At 41.2% G+C, this 25,932-nt stretch overlaps 1 protein-coding gene across 2 annotated transcripts in view; it reads left to right on the top strand.

Moving 5' to 3' along the window:
• The window catches only part of LOC131663380 (muscle M-line assembly protein unc-89-like), a 418,894-nt gene that overhangs the window by 311,626 nt on the left and 81,336 nt on the right, over positions 1–25,932 (top strand). For both annotated transcript variants that reach the window (XM_058933757.1, XM_058933756.1), the window contains exon 5: positions 9,582–9,882. In XM_058933757.1, coding sequence (XP_058789740.1) covers positions 9,582–9,882 — 301 coding nt within the window. The remainder of the gene's footprint in view (positions 1–9,581; positions 9,883–25,932) is intronic.

Genomic DNA, 25,932 nt, shown 5'->3' with positions numbered 1-25,932 from the left:
GGTATTTCTTATACAATTTCTTACACAAGTTCTTACCTGAGATCTCATAATCTATTTTCAGGAAGATGTATACAATATTCAAACTGCCTTTGAATATTATGAAAGATACAATGTATAATATCAAATTATATTCAATTGATGGTATTAAAATTAAAAAAATGCAAATAATTATATAGGATAAAATATCAATAATATCAATATTTACATTCGAAGCAGTCGATCGTCTTTTGCAAGATATATACGATATACATAAACCATTTGGTGGTAAAACTGTTATTGTGTCAGAAGATTTTAGACAAATTTTACTAGTTGTTCGTCATAGGAGTCATACAGTTGCGGGCAAAAGTGTCCGGCCAAAGTTGTTTTTATGTTTTAATCATGTACAAAGGGTGCAAAGTGGCAACACAAATACATCATCGTAAAGTACTTTTATTATATACTCAAAACATGTAATTTAACAATTCATTTTAACAATTAACAAAATTTAATATCGATAATAACAATTATGGCTTATTGATAAGTACCCAGCCAACTATGAATGTGGCAATTACAAGTAGAAAAAATATAGTAACATGAAACAAAACAAACTAGAAATGGTTTTAAATGTAACACAGTCATCAGAACTTCGTAGCCATACCCTTAGAAGCTATCACGGCAGCACATCGGTGAGGCATCGATTCAATAAGTGTCACAATCCTATCATGAGAGATATTGTTCCACTCTTCTTGCACTTTTTGCCATAGGGAGGCTTTATTAGCATAGTTTTGATTTCCTAATCTCATTTTTAGCTCTTGCCATAAGTGTTCAATAGGATTTAAGTCTGGAGACTGACTCGGCCACTGTAAAACTCGAATTTTTTTCTTACTAAAAACTTGCTGAAGTAGGTGTGTCCTGTGTTTTAGATCATTATCCTGCTGAAATATCCATTCTCTGGGCATGTTTTGTCGAGCATAAGGTAGCATTTGCTCCAATATAATATCCTTGTACATGACAGAGTCCATATTGCCTTCTATTTTGAAGATTGGACCGACGCCTTTCCATGAAAATGTACCCCATAGCATAATGCTACCTCCACCATGCTTCAGAGTTGGTATTTGGTATCTTGAATCATATCTACTACCTACCGGTCGCCGTACATACCTTCTACCATCATTTCCAAATAGATTGATTTTAGTTTCATCCGAAAACAGCACTTTTTTCCAGTCCTCAACAGTATAGCTTTCATATTTTTTAGCAAATTCTAGTCTGGCCTTCTTGTTTTTGTTACTAATACGTGGTCTTTTCACACTAACACGTACAACAAGTCCCACTTCTCTCAGTCTACTTGATACAGTACTACGACTGACGTCTGCTACATTTTCTTCGCGTAATTCGCGTGCAATAATGACAGCATTCTTTTTAACATCTACGACAGCTTTTTTTTTGATCAATTTGTCAACACGATTAGCGGTTTTTCTTGATATCCCAGAACTTTTTTATCTTTCAAAGTGTTAATGCTGTGGAATCTAATAATCATTCACAGTCGATTTTTCTATGCCAAGAATTTTAGATATATCACGAGAAACCTTTCCTTCATTGTGTAATTTAATTACGACTTGTCGAATATCTACAGACGTGCGTTTCGGCATGTTTACCGATTGATACTGATGTCAGAGCATAACTGATAGACAGTTCCAGTGCTTACATACCTTTGTAACCGATAATGTAAACAAAGCCACGCGAATTGTATCTACGTAATAGTTGGCAGGATACTTATGAATAAGCCATATTTTCTATTATCGATATAAAATTTTGTTAAGCATTATAACAAATTGTTGGACAACATGATTTGAATGCATAATAAAAGTACTTTATTAAGATATGTTTGTGATACTACTTTGCATCATTTATACATGATCAAAACATAAAAACAACTTTGGCCGGACACTTTTGCCCGCAACTGTATTAAAATAGCAGGAAACTGCGTTATATATAGTTATTTATGGAAAAATTTTATGAATATAACATTTACTGAAAATCTAACAGTTTTTTATAGTGAAAATAATTTTAAATAATAATTTTTAAATGTTGGACAAGGTAAATATTAAAATTTGTATGAAGAAAACGTGAATTATTGAAAATTCCTAATAATATAATATTAGAAGAACAAGATATAGCTATGGAAATCTTTGGAAATGAAATTGAAATCACGAACGTCAACTCAAACTAGAGTAATTCTTGCTATAACGAAGAATGCCGTCATTCAAATTGATAATGACATATTGGACATAATGGAAGGAGACATTTATGAATATTTAAGTATAGGTATAGCAGATGATAATAATGGTGAAAATTTGGATGTGATGTTGCCAAGAGAATTTTTAAACTCTTTAACATTAAATGGATTGCCTCCACACAAATTCAAATAATAAAATGGAACTATTATCATTTTATTAAAGAATTGAAATTTGAACGAAGGTTTTTATAATGGAACAAGATTAATAGTCAAAAAGTTATTCAAATATTTCATTAAAACTGAACATGTAGAAAAAACATTGGAAAAATATTATTTATACCAAGAATAACTTTATTACCATCTAAAGAAAAGAAAATGTACCTTTCAATATGTGTGAAAGATAATTTTTAATAAGATTAAGTTTTGTAATGATGATTAATAAATCTCAAGGACTCATGATAAAGTCAAAGTATATTCATCATCACCTATATTCAGTTATAAACCACTGTACGTATCATTTTCTAGAGTGGAGACGAAAACTAATTTGAAAATATTATTACAGTATCATGCTTTAATAGTATATGATGAAAAATTAAGCCAAAATAAAATATACACTAAAAATATTGCATACAAAGAGATATTACAAATTGAAATAATTAAAATAAAATCAATTATTTTACAAAATAAATGGTGTAGCGCAGGAAAAAAATAAAAATAGGTAGTACATAACAAATGGTATAACGCTGTTAAAAAAATATTAAGTATTACATAATTAATGGTTTTGTGCTGGAAATAAAAAAGAAAAAGTCAGCAGCTCATTAGAAATGGTGTACCGCTGGTAATAAAAAATTATACGGTAGAACATCACAATTGATTTAGCGCTTATACTGAGCAAATATTCAGTATTTCAACATAATAAAAACTTTTTTATGACACTCCAATAACCAAGATGCTTACGATGTAAGAGTTGGAAACAATATATTTCAAATAAACACAGCATAACAAATTACTTTCCATAACATTATCATGAAATCTTATGACTCAGATGCATAGCTTCCTTTAACTTTCTCCGTGACTCTGATAACTTCCTAAGAATTCCTAATATCTTTAATATAAAATTTCATAACAGTCCCATAATTTCCGATTACTTTCCAATGACTTTCCAAAACTTCCCCCTGAATACCCACAACTACTATAACTTTCATTAACTTTCCCATGAAATCTCATCACCCTCTAATGAATGCCCGTGACTTTCCATAACTTTTGCATATGTGCAGTATGCCTATCTGAGTAGAAGGACTATTGCCCATATCATCTACCCATATATAATTCGAAAAATAATGTTCCCTCCGGTGTTTTTGTCAACTCCACTATGCCGGTCCCAAATCTAGGGTGACGCTATCTTATGCGTAAAGCAAGAGGGTAAAGAATAACAACCTCATTAAAAGAACCATGATTCAACTGACCCGAATGATAACACATGGTAAAAGGGTTCCTGTCGAGGGATATGGACCTTCGCATTTGCCGTGTGGATGATCCATGAGCTGCCAAAACAAGATCCCGGGTGAAGAGGTGATTCGCTGGTTGTGTACCGGAGAGATCCGAACCATGTTTAGTTTCAGTTGATGGCAAGACAAGCAACCGGTTACCTAGTCAGTATCAGCCCATCAGCGTTGGCAAGAACGGGTTTCTACGTGACGCTCTCCGGAAATACTCCAGAGATCCGAACACTCCTGACCAGAGTTGGAGGGTGGATAGAACGGAGGGAGCTAATCTGGATGAACGCTCTATATTTAAGTATGATGTACGCAGTCTGACACCACATTCAGTGTTGAGGCCATGTCAAATGTCTCCAAAGACGGAAGGATTCAGAGAATCGAGCACATACTTGAATGAAGAAAAAATATAGAAATCATAGAATCAAAAGGACAAAAGAAGACGGTAAGTATAGATCAAATAGAGATAGAGATGGAAAAACCGGAAGCTGAGGAAAATGAGGACCTACCCTAGAAATACAGGTAAATCTTAGCAGGTTACCCAGTGCTAAAGATTATGGCACAAACAGGAGTCGTCAAGGAAGTGCGGCAAGCTATGTAAGTGCTCGTAGTGATACCTCAGCAGACACGGAAAGACATTAGCTGCAGGCTAACCAGGAAAGAGCAAAGAGGCCAAGACGGAAGAGATCCGTACGATGGAAAAGGCTTCTGAGAAGCAGAGGAACATCTCTACGAAGGTAAAAAAGGGACTCAAAATCTTATCCATTAATTTCTGATAGAGCAATTGACTCGATCGCGCGAAAAAACGAAGGCACTATGGACGAGGGCTGAATCCACTAAGCGCGGAAGAAGCCCGGAAAGTAGCCCGTAAAAAGATAAAAATAACCGGTAAAGAAGAAAGAGCAATAAAGCAACGAAAATTCCTGTGATAATGATGGAAGATTCATCATCATGTAAGGAACAATTAAAGACCACAAATGAGGAGGATTTCGAAACTTTTAGAAATCACAGACGGAGACAGAAAAAACAAGATGTCAGACGACAACAGAACAGAGAAAAGATGTAACGTCGACTAAACGACTGAGTGATCGGAGACGACAAAATCAGAGGACTCCTAAGTCAAAGGGTAGAGCAATGCTCATTAAACCGATGGAAGGAGAAACGTTCACCGACGTAGTACGGACGCTATGGATAGTCGACAAGACCGATACAAAGTTTGATTTGAGATGTGTCACCAAAACGAAATACGAAACTGTATTGGTACGGTGCAAAAGCGAAGATCAGATCCATCATGCTGTCAATAGGGAGATACAGAACTCTGGGGACCACGGAAGCTATTAAAGATCTGACTTCCAAGGTAACCCTCAAAATATTATATGTGGACTACCTTTCAGAGACAGCAGACGTACGAGATGCCTTGAACCACGCACTAAGAGAGACAGTGACCTCGCTGTCCTTGGTTCAAACAACTGAGAATAGAAGATGGCGATATGCGAACTCGATTAGAGAGGCTTCCAAATTCTTGCAAGCGGGACGAATAAAATTCGGATGCGTAAGCTGCCGAGGGAGAGCACGTGTGATGATCCCTAGATGCTATAAATGCCGGGATACGAACACTTACGGAGAGACTGTAAAGAACCACGCAGACGAAACTCATGCTCAAAATACGGTGGATAGGACCATAGATCCAAGACCTGCAACCGCTCCCCGTCCTGGTTCCTCTATCCGGTGGATGGACAGATGGACCATGTAACGGGAACGATGTAGTGCGCATTTAAGGCGGCATTGACAAACGAAACACCAAAACAACAAAATGACGATTATACTCCAAGGTAACATGAACCGGAGCAGTCTAGCTGACGTTCCGCTACCCCAGGTTGCTGAAGAACAAACCACGAACATATTAATGATGAGCGAACCATACAGACACATGAATATGCCGACATGGTAAGTAAACCTCTCCCGTACTGCAGCAATATTGGTTCGGGAATATTACGCTACATATATTGTGTGACATGGGTCGAAATCCGACTTTATATGGTTAAAAATCAAAAAAGTGATCTACGCGAGCGTGTATCTGATCCCGAACTGCACTATCGCGGAGTTCGAGTAAAAACTGGAAGCTGCCGAAGATGCCCTGAGGAATATCTCAGGCAATCGAATAGGAAATGCCAACGACCAATAAACGGGAACGACTACTGATAAAAATAGCCGCAAGGCTGAATCAGACAGTGGTCAACGTGAGCGGAAGTATAATTCATAGAAAACCTGGATTTGGGGCATCCATTCTGGACGTAACTTTTGTGACGAATCGACTTTCTTCGTGCGTCGGACGATGGCGGCTACTCGAGGATTATATGGCCAGCGATTATCAATACATTATATTTAACATAATTGAACGAATGCAAAATAGAACCATACGTAACATTCGTTACAAGAGGTGGAACGTAAAGAATATACACAAGGACGCATTGACGAAACAGTTAGATCTAAAGACAGACTAGGTAGAGGCTGATTCTGGTGGAGTAGCGGGCGAGAAAAGAGCCAGTTGGCTGATGAAGAAAACTATAGGATTTCTAGTACAGCTCTGCGAGACCTCCATGCCGAAAAACCGAATGTGAGATACAAGAACAAATAGGCGTACTGATGGACGGACGAGATCGCGGATCTTCAATGTAAATGCCATGGGCTCTGACAGAGAGCCAAACGTCGACACATTCATGCTGAGACGGGGACCTACTCTAAGCAAGGAAAGACACTGAACGAAATTGATTGATGAGATGGATCGGACGGCATTCCTGTGAAGATCCTTGGAACCGTCGCGAAGCGGCAACTGGATTCTCTTGGAAATGTACAACACCTGCCGTAAGGAGAATCTATTCAGCAAGATTAGAAGACGTCACAATTGATCCTCATCTCAAAGGGCAAGGATGGGAATCTTGCCTTACCATCCTTTTATAGACCGTTGAGTCTTCTCAATACCTTGAGGAAATTTTATGTACCGCTGCCAAGACCACGAATTCAGAAAGCGGTACAAAATACCGGAGACTTAAATAACTTAGGAATTCAGACAAGGACGATCGATAATCAGAGCAATACAGAAATTAATCGACTTCTTTGATAAAACGCAGATTTAATCACACAAAGAGAGGTCAATCGTAATTTTGGCAACGCTGAATGTAAGAAACGCATTCAACTCGACTAGGTGAGTAGCTATAGTGCGGGAGTTTTCAACTACTTTCACGCTGCCTCCTTATCTGCTCTGAGTACTGAAGGACTACATCAAAGACCAAAACATAACGTATATAACAGAGATATGAACTAAAACAATAAAAATTACGGATCGCGATCAGTTCTTGGTCGTGATTTGTGGGATGGATTGTATGACGAATTACTCAGGCTCACGATGCCACCGGAGATCTGCCTTGTTGCACACACTGATGACGTGGTAGTGATTATTACCACAAAAAATACTTGCTCAGCTCAGCTACAACTGAGTCAAACAATGAAGCGAATCGACGAGTAGATGCAAAAACGGGGCTTGCAGCTAGCATGGTAAAAGACTGAACTACTATAGTTGATTAGATAATGTATAGATACGAGGTATCTATATCTATCTCGTACGACGCTACCTATAAGGGTAGGGACGATGGAGGCGACGTCACATGGGCATGTCAAACATATAAGAGTAACTCTACAAAGCTATCTTATTGGACTTATCCAAACCATCACAAAGAGGGTGGCTGCCAAAACGACCCTTTTCAGTCGCTTCATATGTAATATTAGAGGACCAAGACCATACATATAACGAGTACTGATGTCGATTATCCACTAGATTGTACTATACGAGGCCGAAGTCTGAGGAGACGTGTTAAAGATTGAAAATTACCGCAAGTCTATCGTGGGGGTGCAACAAAGAGGATATTATGGATAGCGTGTGCATATCATACCGTCTCAAACGTGGCGATACTTGTAATTACCTGGATCATTCCGATGGATCTTCTAGCTTTCGAATGACGTAAAGCCTACAAGACTGCTGTAATGCTAGGAAAGAAACGTGCCAAGGACGACGCACGGACTCACATAATGAACAGTTGACAGACAAGATGGACAAACAATGACCAAAACAAGTGGACGAGATACCTGAGAAAAGACGTTAAAGCATGGAAGGAGAGAAAAAAGTCAACCTTCTGATTTGATGTTTCCACTGATTTGTTACCCTTTTTTTATCTTATTTTATCCACTTGCCATCTCTATACCCTAACCCTATCTCGCCTGTATTTCAACTCACGTACTCGAGCAAATGTTTGTATCAGGACTACACGCACATTTTTGAATGCGTTGAGCCTTGTGACGAAGTGGATCATTAAATAAAAATAAGATGAATATGAATTAAGAATATAAATTAATTTCTTTTCCCCCCTATAGAATTGAAATTGACGTATCGTGATATTTCAACTTGTATATAGCGACGTTTCGTTTCGCATACATGAAAGCGTAACACACAGGAAGCACAAATTCAAGAAGTTAGCGCTTTTTAGTAGCAATGACCTTCATCAACCTAAAATACTATGCTGACAGAAATAAAATTAATCGCGATTCTAGTACAATCCTATTGCAAATATCCAATACACTACCTTCTCTCTATCAGCACAATTATGCTCGCACTGAGAGAAAATAGGGACGGTCTAAAAGTTCCGTTTCGATTTACTTTCTAAAAAGACATGGTTTGCACAAAAGCTTGAAAGTGCTGAAGAGGTTTCTTCGTCATCACAGCTGTTCTTGGTTGTTATGAAATTTACTCAAGAAAGTATTAGAAATTATCATCAATAGTGTGAGGAATATCCCAAAAATAAATCACAACTACAAAACTTCCAAACTAATTCAACGTTTCGCCATTTTGTTAATGGCCTCTTCAGGAATAAATTTCAAAATGCTTTCTAAACCTTGTCAAAATGAATTTCATTTCAGTGAAACTGAAATTGTCAACTGTGATAATTATAGTCAATTACGTGTATCACGATGTATGATTTAGAAAGGAGTAAATGATTATACTTGATTATAATTTCTAATATTACGCAACAGAGGAAAATTAAAGAATATCTATTCAAGAAAGGTTCTGAAGAAAGAGTTTTTTGAATTTCGCGAGTGTTTCTCAATTTATTGAATAATAATATTATAGGGATCGCCTCATTTTTCGGGACGTACACGGTTGTCATTCTATTCTTTAACTAGCCCAGCCTCGTATTGTTTAATAACTATTACGATCAGTAGATTTTTCTTCCTTTAGTTTTCTCTAATACTACCATTCTCTTGTTTTCTCAACGACAATTGAATAACAAGAAACAAGATATGGATAAGCCCAATTACTATATTTGAATACTTTACGCGAAATTAGGCAGAAGCCCACTAATTGCATAGTATCAATAACTTTATTTGATGAAATAAAAGATCTCTCTTGTTTCTCTATTTGTTTAGGTTTCATATAAACATTATGAATGACACACATGAAATATAAATATCATATTCTTTGTTTCGAAACCATGAAAATACAACAGAGATATGAGAGGGAAATGTGTAACATTCGAATTGAAAATTAAATTTAATTAATATCGTGTATATTTAATTATACTTATATGTTTATTAATTAAGACCTCAATTTGAATAAAATCGCATTGCTCTAAACTCTTCATTGATTACAAATTATTGACATGCATACGCCCATAGGATATCCGAATATACTCGTACGTCATCTTGGAATAATAAATTCGTGCAAGGATTATCTTTAGAAAAATCTGTTGCAATATTCTATTGTATCTAGTAGAAATAATTATTTTTTGCGTTAAATAATGCATTTTTTTAATTTTCAGGTTACGGAAACATTCATTACAACATATATTATATTTAATGATTCTGGGAGAATATCGTCACAAAGTGGATTACATATTCCGATTCATCCTGAATCATTCATTAACGAAAAGCTAAAGATTAGATGCAGTGCATCTATATATGATATTTATTGGCAAAGTACTGAAGTCAGTGCTGAAGAGGAAAAAATAAGAACAAATTATTCACTATCAACAAATAACGTTATCGGTATCAATTATCATCAACCGCCACCAAATTTTCAACTTGGTCAAAAGAAATTGAATGGGGAAATTAATGTCCAAGGTAAAATTGACGTATTTGAGTTACTTTAAATATTATGTTATCCGTAAATTATACCTGTGATGTAAATCTAAATAATATTAGTAGTCTTTAGTTTTTACTATCTCCAGCGCGCGTTGCACATGTTTGAAAATAAGTAAAATCATTTTATAAACTAAACTATATTATTTTGAATTATATTCAATGAATAAGCATAATCCATCTACATAACTTAAACGGTTAAAGCAGCTACTTACAGAAATTTACCCATATCTTCTGTCTAACATTTTCGACAAAGGTAGCGACCAATGTTCAGTACTTTTCACGTTTTACAGCAACGTTTCAATAATAAAGTAAGGCACAATTCCGTATATGATTTTTTCTTCTATCTGTAGCTTATATTTGATCCAACATAGGTATACAAAAAAATGTATGCTTTGCGTCGTTGTTGTTATGCCCGGAGAAGGTACAATCCGGCATTCGTCCTTTTTTTAATATGAGAGGTGACTCCTGAAGTACCCGTGACCAGTAAGGAACTGAGTGAGTTAAATATTTATCTTTCAGTAGGTAAACTAGAGAGGCCACAGATCAGGGAGAGCCTCAGATTAAGGGGGGGGGGCCTCAGATCAGTGAACTAAAGTGCATGATTTATCAAATCAGCACTTTTATTGTTAGATCACGTGCGAGAGACCACGCCGCCGCTCTCCCTCCTCGTCAGATCAGTGATCTGAAGCGTATGAACTATCAGATAAGCACTCTTAGATCATGCGCAAGAGTCCCCGCCCCTTCCCCCACCCTCCCAATAAGAAATGCGTTTTAAATATTTAAATTTATTTATATGTATTTGAATTTAATTTATTTATATATAATTTATTCATGTATACATGTTATGTATATGTGTGTGTGTGTGTGTGTGTGTGTGTGTAATATGTATATGTATATATATATATATATGACCAATTGTCGCATCACCATTAGACAAGTTTCTCAGGATCTAAACATATCGATTGGCTCATGCCATTCAATTTTAACCAAGGATTTGGGCATGAGTCGGGTTGTCGCGAAATTCGTGCCTAAACTGCTCAATTTCAGGCCAAAAACAGCATCGCGTTAACATTACTCAGGAAATATTGGACTCAGTAGTTGACGACCTAAATACTTCAGAGAATCATAACTGGTGATGAATTATGAGTTTATGGTTATGGTGTGGAAAACAAAGCTCAATCATCCCAATGGAAGCTGCTGTATGAGCCAAGACCGAAAAAAGCGCACCAAGTTCGATCGAACGAGGTTTTACTCACAGTTTTCTTCGATTACAGGGGCGTGGTGTATCATGAGTTCTTGCCACAGGGTAGTACGGTCAACAAGGAATATTACCTGTAAGTTATACGCAATTTGCGTGAAGCAATCCGCCAGAAACGTCCAAATTTCTGAAAGAATAAAAACTGGCTTTTGTATCATGATAACGCCCCTGCTCACATATCGTTGCTTGAGCGCGAATATTTGACCAAAAGCAACACAGTAATGGTGTCGCAGCCATCGTATTCCCCAGACCTGGCTCTCTTTGACTTTTTCCTTTTCCCAAAACTGAAGAGGCCCATGAAAGGACGACGCTACGCCACGATTGAGGAGATATAGATGACATTGAAGGAGGAGCTGAACAAGATCACAAAAAATGATTTTTTTAAGTGCTTCGAGGATTGGAAAAAACGTTGGCACAAAGGAACTAAATATTCAACTCCCTTCTTTATTTCGGCTAATTTTATTGCCCTCCAGGGCCTACATCATCGTTTGGATACACCTGGCACTCGATGTTTCGGGTAGCGCTAGTGTGTAGCCTTCTTCGGGCACCGCTGGGAGTTGGTCACCCCAGGCTCCCCACAAATGTAGCAGCCCCTCAGCTACGATCGAGATTGAGCAGCCTCCCGATCTTGTGTAGGCTGCTCAGCAGTCAGAGGGGACTGCTGGGCGCTGACTCCCTGGGAGGCGGTAATGGTGACGCCTCCCACTGTGGCGGGCGCACGACCATCTTGCGACCTAACCACAATTGTGGTATCTGGAGTCATAAGCCCATCCACATGGACCGTGAGCATCGGTCCAGCGTCAGTAGCTCCCGGGGCTCTCTTCTCCTGAGCCGGCGCCGGGAGCGCTGCGGGGAACTCCGCTCCCTTTTCCACCCGCAGCAAGGCCTCTCCGTAGGCTCTCTGATGCTGAGCCATCTCTGCCCACTCCCCGAGCAGTGCTTCTGCACCCTGGCGGATCATGAAGCGTCTCAGGTGCGCCTGCACCTGAGACTGGAGCTCTTGAGCGTAACCGCCAGGCACTCTCCACCTCGTTGATCCCCAGACGTAAGTGTCTGAAGTCGAGAAAAAGAGTTGGCTGCTCCGGGATGCGGGGGTGGTTGCAGACCCAGTGCGATGCCCCATAGGTTTCTCAGGGTCCTGGGCACTGACTCGCACTGTCCGACATCTGGGGTACGCCGGACTTGAGGGTGTGCACCCCCTGGTCCACTATGGATTTGGGACGATCGACACTGTCCATGTCCTCCGTCTGTGTCGAAGCGTCCCGGGAAGACTTCTTCGGGGCGACCCACGATGAGTCCCGGAGAACGTCTGCCACCGAAGCATTCTGTCGCTCCCTTCGGGTGGTCCCCTCCAACTGGACCCTGGCGAAGTTCCGCAGATCTTCAATTAACTGCGTAGCATCAGGGCCCAGTTGCAGATCCAATAGTATCTGTGTGACCTCGAAGGTCTCCTCTTCGACAACGATTCTCCGGTCCATCTAAAACATCCAAAACAAAAAAATCTCGGATAAATCTCTCTGCGCGAAGAAAAACCCTAATATACGCCGCATCCCACCGAGTAATACGTTCCCTTGCGATTCTTTGCGGGAACGTCCTGGCCCTCGTCTGTTACCGTTCGGGTTTATCGGCCCAACCGTCCCTTGCACAACAAGCACGGTCTTTCGAGGCCTACCTCTCGCTCTTGTTTCCTTCATGGGAGAGTTGATGCCTCTTACTGGACCGGTGACCGTCTCTGGGACCATTCGAGGTCGACCTCGACCTCTCTTGGTTGGGGCAGATACCGGTAAATCCGACGTCTCGGTGGGATCCTTATCTACGGCCGTGGGAGCTGCTAATTCGATCCGCTCGCTTGGTAAATCCCCTCCCGGATTTTCGCATGCATTCACGGAACCGTTCGCCTCCTCCGACGGCTGGTTATTTTGCGGCTCGCGAGGATCGTGACTTCCTCGCTTTCCTCATCCTCACCCGGACCGTAGGACGGTTTAAGATCTTTGGCATGGAAGAGCTCGGACAGGATCTCCAGCTGATTGCCTAGTCTGGACGTGTTGGATCCACAAACCTCTTCAATCACGTACGGAGCGGCATATTTCGGCGCCAATTTGGCTGAAATGCCTTGGGCAGCCGAAGAGAGAATCCTGTGCCTCTTCCAAACCCAATCTCCGACCTTAAACTCGGGTTGCCCTCTCTTCCGGTAATAATAAGCCGCCTGACGCACAGCTTCCTCCTTTGACTTGGGGTTGGCCCTTTCCCATAAATTAGGAAGCTTCTCCATATGTTCAGTCCAATCCACCACAGCTTGACCCTCCGAACATTCAAGGATCTGCTGATCTTGGGCTCTTCTGAACGTCATAGAAGGTACCGGCTGACGTCCCAACATGAGCATCGCAGGACTATATCCCGTGGCGCTATGAGTTGCCGAGTTCAACGCGAAGTTGAACTCTGACAGGTGTTCATCCCAGCTCTTATGATCACGGCTTACTATACGTCAGACGTGATCATGGTTTTGAGTGTCCTGTTTACTCGCTCTGTAGGATTCGCCTGGGGATGATACACGGGAGTCAAGGCGCGCTGGATGCCGTTCATCTGAAGGTATGAAGCGACTTCCTGATTCTTGAATTCGGTTCCATTATCCGACAAGAATACCTCTGGCGCGCCAAACCTAGTGACAATCCTCTCGTGTAATTCCCTTGCAATTGTCTTCCCATTGGCTTTGCGTATTGCAACACACTCTACCCAGCCATTAAACAAGTCTACAAAGACTAAGATGTACTCAAAACCGCGAGAGCTTTTGGGAAATGGACCAGTGATATCACTGGCCACCACCTGACAGGGTCGTGACACTTGTCTACGACCCATCAGCCCGCAAGGTGCCCTTTGTTCCACTTTGCATTGCTGACACACCGGGCATCTCTTTACGTACTCCCTGACCTGATCATACATCTTAGGCCAGTAGTACAAGCGCCTAGCCCTGGAGAACGTACGCTCTCGCCCCTGATGCCCTGCTGTAGGAGCATCATGGACCTCCTGGAGCACCTGGTACCTTTTCTCCCTAGGCACCGCAAGCTTCCACGCTTCATCGTTGTCGATGGACCCTTCACCGTCCTCATCAGGCTGATAATGATACAGACTTCCTCCCACTACCTTCCATAAGGGGTGAGATTGTGGGTCTTGGCATACTTCCTGGTATTGTTGCAAATACCAGGCGTCAGTGGTTTCCGGTCGACTATTTATGGCACTCACTTCAATCCCCTCCTCCTCATAGGCACTAGACAATGCGTCAGGCACCACATTGAGATCCCCCTTTCGATATTCAATATCGAAGACATTGCCTTGCAATGCTAGCGCCTATCGCGCTAGTCTTCCCGTGGGATTTCTCATATTGTGGAGCCATTTCAGGCAACTATGATCAGTGATGAACCTGAAGTGATGCCCTTCAATGTACGGCCGGAACTTTCCAATAGCCCATACCACTGCCAAGCACTCTTTTTCGGAGACCGTATAATTTCTCTCAGCGCTGTTGAGTGATCGGCTAGCGTATTCTATCACACGCTCTTCTCCATCGACATCTTGCGTGAGGACTGCCCCGATCCCACTGTCACTAGCATCAGTTTGTAGTATAAACTGACCGTTAGGATCGGGAGATTGTAGTATTGGGGCGGAAGTCATCGCCTCCTGTAACCTCGTGAAAGCTCGCTCTTATTCCTCCTCCCAAGAGAAACGTACATTCTTCTTTGTCAGGCGGTTTATAGATTCAGCGATCATGGCAAAGTCGGGTATAAAACGTCTATACCACGAGGTATTTCCCATGAATCGCTTCACATTGACAGCCCGGGGTGTTGGATATTCCAATATCGGTCGTATCTTCTCTGGATCTGGTCTTACTCCGTCCTGGTTTACAAGAACCAGGAGCGAGAGATCGAATCTACTGGAGGCACGAAGATGACCTCTTCTCTTCGCTCTCCTTGCCGTTTCCCTTGTTAAAATCTGGACAGAATTTACGACTAAATCCCAGTTTGTCATAAGCAGAACACTGTAGAGGCTTGGTGAACTCGATCTTCCGCCTCTGTCCTTCTCGCCGCTCGCCAGGAGACCTTGGAGAAGGAGAATTTTTCCTTCCCCCACGCCATCGGATCTTACGCTATTCTGGAGAGCTGCCTTGCTTTTCATTGGCCATCTTGCGCAACATCCGCTCGATGCCCACCAGACGCTATTCCATCTTCTTATCAGAAATGGAAGCTTGCGTAGCCGATACCAATGCTTGTTCGGTAGGCCTCCTGGCAGGGTTCTCCACGCCCTGTCCGCGCTGTGGATCTCCCTCCTTCTTCGCACGCGCCTTCCCTTCGCTAGCCATTGCAGCGGTTTGGGATTTATTACCAGCCGTTCTTTTGCTTGGCTGGTAGGCGTGCTGAGGGAAGATCGTCGAGTTGGGGTCGGCGAAGACACGTGGACGACGACCGTAAGATAAGGTGTTCTGTACCTCGGTCGCCCTCCTGTTGAATTCGCGTATCGACTTCATCTCGCTCCGACGCAGCTGAATTTGGATGTTTGTAAGGAGGTTTGCATGGAGTAGGTTTAATAACCTCTCCAAGCGCATTGGTGGTTCTAGTCTATTGACAAGAGCCACCAGGTTGGACACGTAGTCTCGCACTAGTTCGTCCTCACCCTGGAACCGGTTCTGGGCTTCTCGCAACAGCCTTTGTTGCTGTTGCGTACTAGTGCCGAACCAATCCCGGGGGTCAGAGACGAACTCTGCATAACTAAACCACTAGTACTTGTTGTTATCGTACCAGGTCCTCGCGTTACCTTCGAGGATCTCTGATAAGGAACAAAGCACTTCGTCACCAGTTGGCCCTGCGCCCACGCGCAGATCTTCATACCTTGACAGAAACATATCTACGCTCTTTGCCCTACTGCCCGCAAACCTCAATTTCCATCCGCGGACAATTTTTCCAACATCTCGGGTTGTGGAGAGCCCTGAGGATAGTTGAGGACCGGTGCCAGATGATCCGCTTCGACTCCTCTGTCGAACAGGTGCGGATCTCCCGTACTCCTCCGGATCCTCTTCACCTCCTCTTCTTTGGAGGGCTTGCGGTGGGGTGACGTCCCTTCTCCTGGGTACTGGTGTTGGAGGAGCCGGTGTGTTTCCCGGAATCCCAGAATCATAGCGACAGATGAATGTGTCTTGAAAGTCCACATTATGTCTGGAGCGCGGTTGAACCAAGTCGCGCTTAGAAGAACGGCTAGCATTAGCCATTTCACGCATTCCGTCTTCCAGCCCTCGTATTCTTTAGCGCATGTCCTGCGCCTCGCATTTCGCACACATCTATATTCCCTGTAGAGTCTGAAGGGTTTCTAGGATTCGATCTACCAGCTTGCGGTTGCGGTCGACTCCCTCCTTCCGGTACTCTATTTCCCGGAAAGCTTCACTCACGGATAATTCTTCCTGAGGTTCCTTCCGGGTGCAGGATTCCTGCGACCTGAGATCCGGATTGCTCCGTCTCCTCTCCCCCTCCTCCTGCTCCTGGGTGCGTAGGGCATTCTGGATGAGCTTATCCTCTTCTTGGCGGCTGGCTTCACCCTCAGAGTCCTCATCCGGGCAGGCAAATGTCCTTGACATATCTGTCAAGGATATTCCCCCCATATTGATGATCCTCAGGGGATGGTCCATGTTCTCGTCAGCGCTGTGGGTTTCCAACTCGTCACAGATTGTGTCGAGCCACGCTTGTCGGGTGCGCCTCCTGCGCCCCGCCACCTCTTTACTGTGCGTGGTTTCTTCATAATTTGTGACGGTGTACTCTCCTAGCAACCATCTCCCAAGCCTAGCCACCTGCTGGATGACACTTCCATCCTTGCGCAGCTCTAAATCCGCCAAATATCTTTCGCGCTGTGCGGAGGTCAGCTCTAATGCCCAATTGTCGATTTGAGCAGACAACAGAGCCATCTTGCCTCCGCAAGGGTGTAGAATGTGGTTGAGGTTTAAAATTATCGACCTAATCGACCACTACCGTATCCTATCACCCAAGATATGAGCGGGGTATACACTATTTAGTGCAACTACCCTTAATGCCTCCTTTTTATAAGGCACAAACTTGCGAGATTATGAGCGCGCGCAGTCTCCGCAAACTATCTATAAATATTATAAATATATCCTACCTAAGGTTGGAGCCTGCTGTTTGCTTGCTCCGCCCGGCTAATATTTTTTGGACTGCACGCTTGGGTCGCGCTCTCTGCTTTTATCTTCGTTCAGGTGCTTCCAACACCCCTTTATCCACCAAACTGTGTCTAAAATGGGTTAACACCTGATTACTTCAAACGACCTGAAATCACTTCGACCCACTTATAATTATCGCTTTTGGTTCTGTTTACAATCCACTTAACAATTTTTTAAGTAAAAAGTTCGAAGTGACTTCGTTTTTTCCCCAGCAGAGGGCGTACCGCTCACGATCGCGCGCTACCACCCGCTCAAAACTTCCTAAACGCTCGCGCAATCGTCTCTCTCTCGTGCGCCGATTACCTTCGACGCAAAATCCTATTCGTACTAAACGGGTCTTAATAATAGTTGGGCGCCATGTAACGGGGGAGGTTATCTGAAAAATGAGAAATTTATTTAAGAACAAATTCCCACGATGCAGAGCAAACCGCCGCTCCGTTAAGCGCGTATGATAGTACGTGTATTCACCTTAACGTCAGATGATTTATCCTAGTTGTCTTCTATCGAACGGAGTTGAACTCACCTTAAGTCACGTGTCATGTGACATTCGACGAGTTTTAAGTGTGAGCGACTTTACTCCTAATCTTCTTAATCCCCCAGAGTTAATCAGATTAAAACCTAAGCCTTTTCCAATTATTTAAGCTACTAGGAAAATCAAATGAAGAAAATGGCGAATAAATTTAACAAACTTTAATTAACAAAAATCACTACAGTCTTTGTAGGGCCGAAAGACTAACGCTCGCGAATAGGATTTTACAATTAACTATTTTCAGTGAGAAAGAGAGATAGATAGATAGATAGAAGAAGTTTATTTGCCATTCGCAAAACATATTTACGACAAGTATACTATACATAGTATACTTTGCCTAGTTACATATATACATCAGGCACATACATATATTTTTAGTCCATGTTGAAACTGGTCCTTGATGTGGCCAATTTCAACAACATTATAACATATAGAGAAGTGTTAAGTCTAGCAATAGGTTTATTGCAGTCAACTTAAAACTATAAATCACAAAAATCACATGTTGAGTTACTGAGCATTGCAGTCATCTTAATACTACTTATCAGTCCTCCGCCTAGTTCCACTCGCGCTGTGCGGAAGAAAAAATCCCCCCTACAATCGCTCCAGCGCGGCTAGAGATCGAGGTCGTAAAAATATTTGCGCACCGCCAACTTGAATGATTCCAAAGTTGACAGGCGACGAAGAGAGGTCGGCAGGGAGTTCCACAGACGAGCACCCCGCACCCGGAACGACCCCGCGGCGGTCTCAATCTTGACCCTGGGAACCTTGAGCTCCTCTCTCACGCCCCTACTAGTAGACCTGGGCCGATTTTCCTCGAAGTGTTCCGCCAGGTACTTTGGTTCTCGCGTCTTCAGGATTTTGTACATTAGTACGGCGGTGAAGTATTCCCTGCGCGAGTTTACACGTAACCAGCCCATAGTTCTCCTGTAGGGAGTGATATGCTCATCCCTCCTGACACCATAAACGTACCTAACACACGAATTGCTAAGTCTCTGTAGTCTTAAACATTGTTCCTGCGAGGCATACAGGCACACGACCGCACAGTAGTCAAGATGTGGTTGAATCAAAGATTCCACCAATCTCTTCCTAAGTGCTTCCGAGGTATAGGCACGGATGAATCTAAGGGTGTAAAGAGCCCTGTTTACCTTCTTGGTAATCATATTTATATGCGGATTCCATGTCATTTTACTGTCCAGCATGACACCAAGGCTGGTAACCTCGTCGCTGAACGGAACGAAGACACCCCTCCGCACCTCAACACCAGCAAGCCCCGACTCAGCGATCAGGTTTATGTTCCTTCTGAAACCACAAATTATTGCTTTAGTCTTGCCGGCATTAAGGCATAGATCCGACGCCTCCGCCCAGTCCGCTATTAGGTGTGCCACCCTGGACAGCCTGTCAATGCCGCCAGCAAGATCCTCCCTGGTGGTGTGCAAGTATACCTGCAGGTCGTCCGCGTAGAAGATGTATTTAACATCTAGTCCATCAAGTTTATGCCGCATATCGTTGATGTACAGGCAAAACAGAAGTGGCCCCAAAACAGATCCCTGTGGAACACCCAGGTTAGTCCCCAACCATTCAGAGCCACCCTCCCCGGATGCGACCCTTTGCGTGCGCCCCTGCAGATAAGATTTTATCCACAGGAGGGCCGACCGCGAGAATCCCATCGTCAAAAGTTTTCGCAGAAGCTTGGAAGGTGATATTGTGTCGAAAGCCTTGCTGAAGTCAAAAAGAAGCAGCAATGTCACCTTCCCTTTGTCGACGGCCATGCGTATGTCATCAGTAAGCTTCAACAAGGCTGTTTGCATGCTATGGCCCTTTCTGAATCCAGTCTGGAGGGGATCATATAAATTTCCCGCGTTTAAAAACCCCGTGATCTGGTCATGGGCGAGCTTTTCCAGGACCTTCGACAGGAAGCATAATAGCGCAATCGGACGAAAATCCGACACATTAGATGATGTGCTGCTTTTTTTCAGGGCAATTAATTCTGCCTGCTTCCAGGCCTCCGGAAAAACCCTCCCGGCGAAGGAGGTGTTAAAAATGGTGACAAGAGCAGCACCTATTACCGATAGAGCCTTCTTCACCAATCCCTGGGGGACTCCATCCACTCCCTTCGCTTGCGAGGAAAAATGAGAAACTGCTTGGACAACCTCTTTATAGGTTACCGGTTTGAAAACAAAACCGTCCTCGCTTGCTGTTAAAATAGAGTCCATAGCATTGTCAATATTCTCTGAAAATGAGATGGACACCCCAGCGAAATAGCTGTTCAGCTCATCCGCCAAGAAGCCATGCAGATCACCTCCCCCGCCCTTTGGCAGAAGGCCGAGGCTGCGCATCTCCCCCCAGACATCCTTCCCAGCATCAAGTGCGTTCAAGAGCCGGGTATGGAGATAGAGAGAGAGAGAGAGAGTGAGAGAGAGAGAGTAGATTCAAATTCTACCGCGAACTAACGCTCGACGCGAATACAAAAAATAACGCTATCACGAATATACAAAATATCGAATGTATTTTGTATCGCTTAATATGACGGGAGGTGCACCTACCATGCGGTGCAATTACGGTGATCAGCCGTCCGAACCAGTCCGCGCGAACTTCTTTTGGTAGGGCCTCTGACTCGAAGAATATACGGGTGAGGTGTTCACGTCTTTCGTATGCCATATTTTCGTCCTGGTTTTCAATCGCTACAAAATCTTCTGCGGTATAATCGCCGTTCAGTCTACGATACAAGCGGTTCGCGCGCTCGAATAGTGTACCGTTTGTGTGTAGTTCCAGTTGAGTTAGCATACAATCCACGTCCGTGCTAGAAAGGTCTTTTATCCACTTGCAAATTTTTTCGTCAATTTGTTCTTTAAATATTGTTAATTCGCTCAGCGACCAATTGGAGGCCATTGTTATAAAATAGAGTTATGCTATTTGGAACAAATAAACAAAGCAGAAGAAGACAAAAATGACGTGGATTTTATAAGTCAACTAGACTACACGGTACAGTCAGTATAACAAAAAAAAAATAACGCGCAGGAAATTTTATACTTGAACGCACGCGTAACAACAACAACAGTAAAGAACGAAGGAGAGGAAAAAAAAGAAAATGACAACAAGTTGCTTTTAGAAAGACAAAAAAAAAAGTCTTACTGTTGTAAAAGTTGAGCGCTGCGACTTACAAACTATACCTGTCATGTGTGTATACGTATGTATATATATACACACATAACCGTGCGTACGCTGCGTAAATTGACTGGCCGGCGGACGAAATTTGGTAGAGTCGTTTATCGTACTCTACTCGTAATTCGGCCAAGCCTTGAGGACGTACGACTGAAATTTTCAGTATATAAAATTTTGTTTTTAAATGCCTCAAGGCCAAGCTCGGAGCTTATGGGTGTCGCGCGGCGTATATGCTTCGCTTCGTATTTACTGCTTTGCGCGGCCTGGCTCTCGCGTGTAAACAAAGGGGAGAAGGCGCGCACATTGTTGTTGTCCGCGCTGAGTTTCGAATTCCAGAGGCGCTGGAATTCTCGAAAAATGTCCGCGCTCACATGGATTTCCTCTCGTCGCACTATTTGCCACACAAAGAAAAGTTGCCAAATCATAGGTTGGGCGCCAATATAACGGGGTTTTGGCTAACCCGCCGTTATAATCGAGAGGATAGACTAGTTGACAGCTCGACTTAACCAGTTACTGATGCCACGAGGTTAATACGCTGGTGCATGGGTGGCCAAGCCCTTCGACCAGCCACGATGTCAAGCAGCCTCGTGGCCCGCGTAGAGCGTCGCAGGTAGCAGTGGCTGAAAAGCGCGAAAAGTAGTGACGAGCGCAGAGAATTCGCCAAGGATAGGGAGTGGGAGCCGGGCGCAAAATCAGAGAAACGCAGGGAATAAGAAGGATAAAAATAATTTATATAAAGCACCAAAGGGAAAGCGTACAGAGTAGCAGATCGGCGAGGAGAGAGAGAGAGAGAAGCGGCAAGCCAGCAAGAGAGAGCTAAACGAGTCGGTACTTACAATGTGACGACAATGGCCAGGCCCTTTGTATAATAAGCGCTCGCTCGCTGAACGGCGTTCCCGGACGCCGGTTGCAATGGTGAAAAAGCGTAGGACTGCCTAGCACTAGGTTCTGCACACGCACACCCCCCTGTCAACTCGCCGCACCACTGCACGCACTCGCAACAATTTAAGGCAATGCCAGGTTGAAAGTCCGAATACTTCAGTAAGGAAAAGGAAGTCGAGGAACGCTAGACCACGGCAACTGCCCGAGCAAAGGAAAAAAAAAGGGAGAGGCCTGCTCTTCAACGCGCGTTCAAACACGTGTCGCCCGTGTGACGTCCGCCAGTCAATTACCGCCGGAGGCGTCCCCACTCCTTCATCGCACTTTTCGGCAGCGCGACCACACGCATATGCGCGTACCCGCGGACGCGACTCTCCCTGCTTATAGGCTCGCTGGTAGACCTAACGCGCTCTCTCTCTTACCTTATACTTCGGCGTTGCCGGCTGCTGCGGGCTGCGGTATAATATAATGTAAATCCAAATATGGTATAAGTATATAAACTATGTATATGCATGCGTGGGAGGAGAGAGACATAACGAATGAATTAAATTCGTTATAACAGCAATGAAAACATTTTCATTTAAAATTTTCATTTAAAAAGTTAGAAAAATTCTACTAACAAGCAAAATTATGAAACTTTTATGAGTATTATTTACTTTCTGTAAAAAAATTATAATCCTACTCGTATCTTATGAGAAATACTATAAATTATTAGAACAGTCAGCCTCAGCCAGCAATGAGTCAATCAAATCAAACTAGCTAACAAAGGAACTCTTTATCTCCTCCAAGAGCTGTTCTCCAACAAATTGATAACAACCAGTCAAGGATCAATGATATTTTTATAACTGAAAATGTTGATGTATCAGAGATACTAAATAAATCATTCGAAGGGAAGTTCATAATTGATACATATGCTGCTAAGCGTCAATTGACGGTATCAAAAAGAAAAAAAGTTGTACACCTCATCATTTGTGCTGTTCTAAGAGATTGTAAAAGATAACTTAACATGTGTCTGGATTGGCTTAATATGCACGAAGAGCCATGGAACATACGTAGCAAAAGTTCATTGGTAAAATACCTTCAATTATAGACACCACCAAAGCGACGTGATCGCAATAAACTAGTCAGTAGCTTTTACTTGGACTGGCTAATTTTGAAGAGCTGTAAAGGCTACGAGCTTATAAAAAATGATTTTATTAAAAGTGACATATGCATTAAAAAGAATGCAATAGAAAATTTTGATATTTTTTTTCAAAAGTTTATTTAAAAATACCATTTCCAAGAGATAAGATATGTAAAGAAAAGAAAGATTGTGATGATGAGAATATAAGAAAGAATTGTGATGATGAGAATATAAATGCGGGTATCTACAATCTTATTTGAATGAAATATTATTATTTAAAAATAAAATTTTATAAACTAAGGATGTTTTTTTAGACACAAAAATATTCATTAAGTTCTTATTGCTATCTTTTATGGTTCCATCAACTGTCAAAATTTCGCAAGGTTCAAAAAAATTTTGGAAGCCTTCTTGTTTAGAAAGTTTTGAGGGTATGATTACTCACGTCAAGGTTTGTAAGCTTGATTTGTAAGCTTGTTTAAACTTATCTAAAAGATCATTTTGAATTATATTATTACTATATATTAATCAATTTGACGACCTTTCCTATTTTTATAAAATAAATTTACAGGCTTATGGTGTTATTAAAAGGGCCAAAGAAAATAAGAAAACATATTCAATTATTAAAAACATCAGCTTCCAACCATATGTAATCGCTGTAGGTAAAGTCGAATCGGCGCATTTGATTATTGATGACTACGAATACAAAGTGTCATCGTTAACTGAAGCTACATATATTTGTTTTCATCATTTCACGTCTTCAGAGCTCAATACTCACCGCAAAGTGATCACCTTTAGCTGTTATTGCAATATGGAATTTATGAGATTCGCACTCGATAGGATGGGTTAGATTTAAATGTGGAGGAAACCTTGAATGATGCAGGTTATCTTGTGCTAGTTTTAAATGTTAATTAATTATTAAATCTTATACCCTTATATAAATGATTTTATTTAAAATTGAAGTTTATATTTATTCTTAATCTTTAGTTACTTGAGCAACGTAATTTAAATAATTTTTTCAGTATAGTTTTACTGGAATGTCCATCTTGTGATTTAACTTTTAGTTGTTTAAACAGTTTTTCAACTCATTTGAAGATATGGCACAAGAACTGTGTTACATTTAAGTGTAAAATACCTAATTGTATGAGAGTATTTAGTAGAAATAGTGCGTTTATTAAACATTCAAAAGAACATTTTAATGTTAATTCACAAAATATAGTAACAGTTGAACCGTTAACTAAAAAGTTAAAACTAGGTATTGAAAAACCATTCTGTTCAGAAAAAATCGATTCAGTGACTGGAAAAGTATGTTTAGAAATACAAAATGAGTTACAAGAACCACTAATTTATCAAAAAGTAGTGATGATATGGAAAGAAATAAAAAACATTTTGAAAGGCAAATTGCAAAAGAAACGGATCTTTTTGTATCTCAATTATATGCGAAAAATGGCTTATCGATAAATTTAATTACGTTTTTAAATGCAGCTTTTTCAAAATTATATTCTCATTATCATTGTTCGGTGATGATTTTGAAATAAATTATCCTCTCAGCTCGCGAAAGGGATACAACAAGTTGCATAGTTTTTATTACAATATCACTGCAATACCACCTGAGTACGCTAGTTAACTCGACAATATGATTTTATTACAAATTTTTCGTTCTCAGTACAAAAAAATTCTTCAGCATAGTAAACTTTATTTTCCAGTAGCTCAACAACTAATAGATTTACAGAAAAAACGGCTTGACTATAAATGTAGATCATAAGAGATTCACAGTATATTTTGATATTTTTAACATAAGTGGTGATAATCTAAAGTTACACAATCTATGAGGTTTTAACGAAAGTTTTGATTCTAATTTTCCATATAGAATGTGTTACATGAATAAAGATCGTTGTAAGATAGCAATTAAAGAAGATTTGAATCTTTTGCGATATTAACAAAAAGTAAATGGTGTAAAAAGTCATTGCGTATTTAGTAGTATCCCTGGAATTGATATATTTGAATGTGTCTCTTTCGACCCTATGGATGATGTCCTGGAAAGGATTTGGCGATATGAAGTTGCTGAAGTTTTGAATCAATTAATTTTTATTAATAAATTATTCACGTTTAATGTACTTGAAAAAAGAATGGCCAATTATTTGAATATTCACGTGTCAAATGTTTGTAAACTACTCTTGTTAGATCACATAAGAAAGAAATGCTTGGTAATAAGTGCTGCTGAGATGAAATTCTTGATGTTCAACTTAACTTTTATAATTGGCGATCTCGTACCGACAAAAAATAAAGCGTGGAAGTTATATTTGTCATTGCGGAAAATAACATTTCTTTTATTTGATTCAACCTTAATCGATCAAAAAATTATTATTCTAAAAAATGAAATAGCGAATCATCATAAAATTTATCGTAAAGATTTTAGTGGTACTTTGAAACCGAAGCACCATCACTTATTACATATATCACGATTATTATATTTTTAAGTTTGCCACGTTTGTTTTTATGTAGGCGTTTAGAGGACAGATATAGGCCATTAAATAATATAACAAATGCAACGAAATCAAGAAAAAAACTCTGCTTTAACTTTAGCTATAAGAAATCAGTTGCAATAGAATTATAAATTTCTGTCGTGTCAAGGATTTAGCAAAACGATTGATTGCGTTATGCAGTTATTCGCTACAGCAGATCTGTTATTTAATTTTCAATTATTTAAAGTTACGTAATTAGACATTGGATCTGATTATGTCCCGGTTTCTTGAATTTCAATTAATAGTATTAAATATTATACAAGTTCTGTATTAACAACAGCTCTGTCAAAGATAAGAATTGATTTAGGAAAAATAGTCAATATGTTAATAAAAAAAGAATCTAAT

This window comes from Phymastichus coffea, unplaced genomic scaffold (genome assembly GCF_024137745.1).
Source record: "Phymastichus coffea isolate CEN01 unplaced genomic scaffold, Cenicafe_Pcof_1.1 PCOF00034, whole genome shotgun sequence".
Taxonomy (NCBI): Eukaryota; Metazoa; Arthropoda; class Insecta; order Hymenoptera; family Eulophidae; genus Phymastichus; species Phymastichus coffea.
This window is presented reverse-complemented; position numbering and strand designations above follow the sequence as displayed.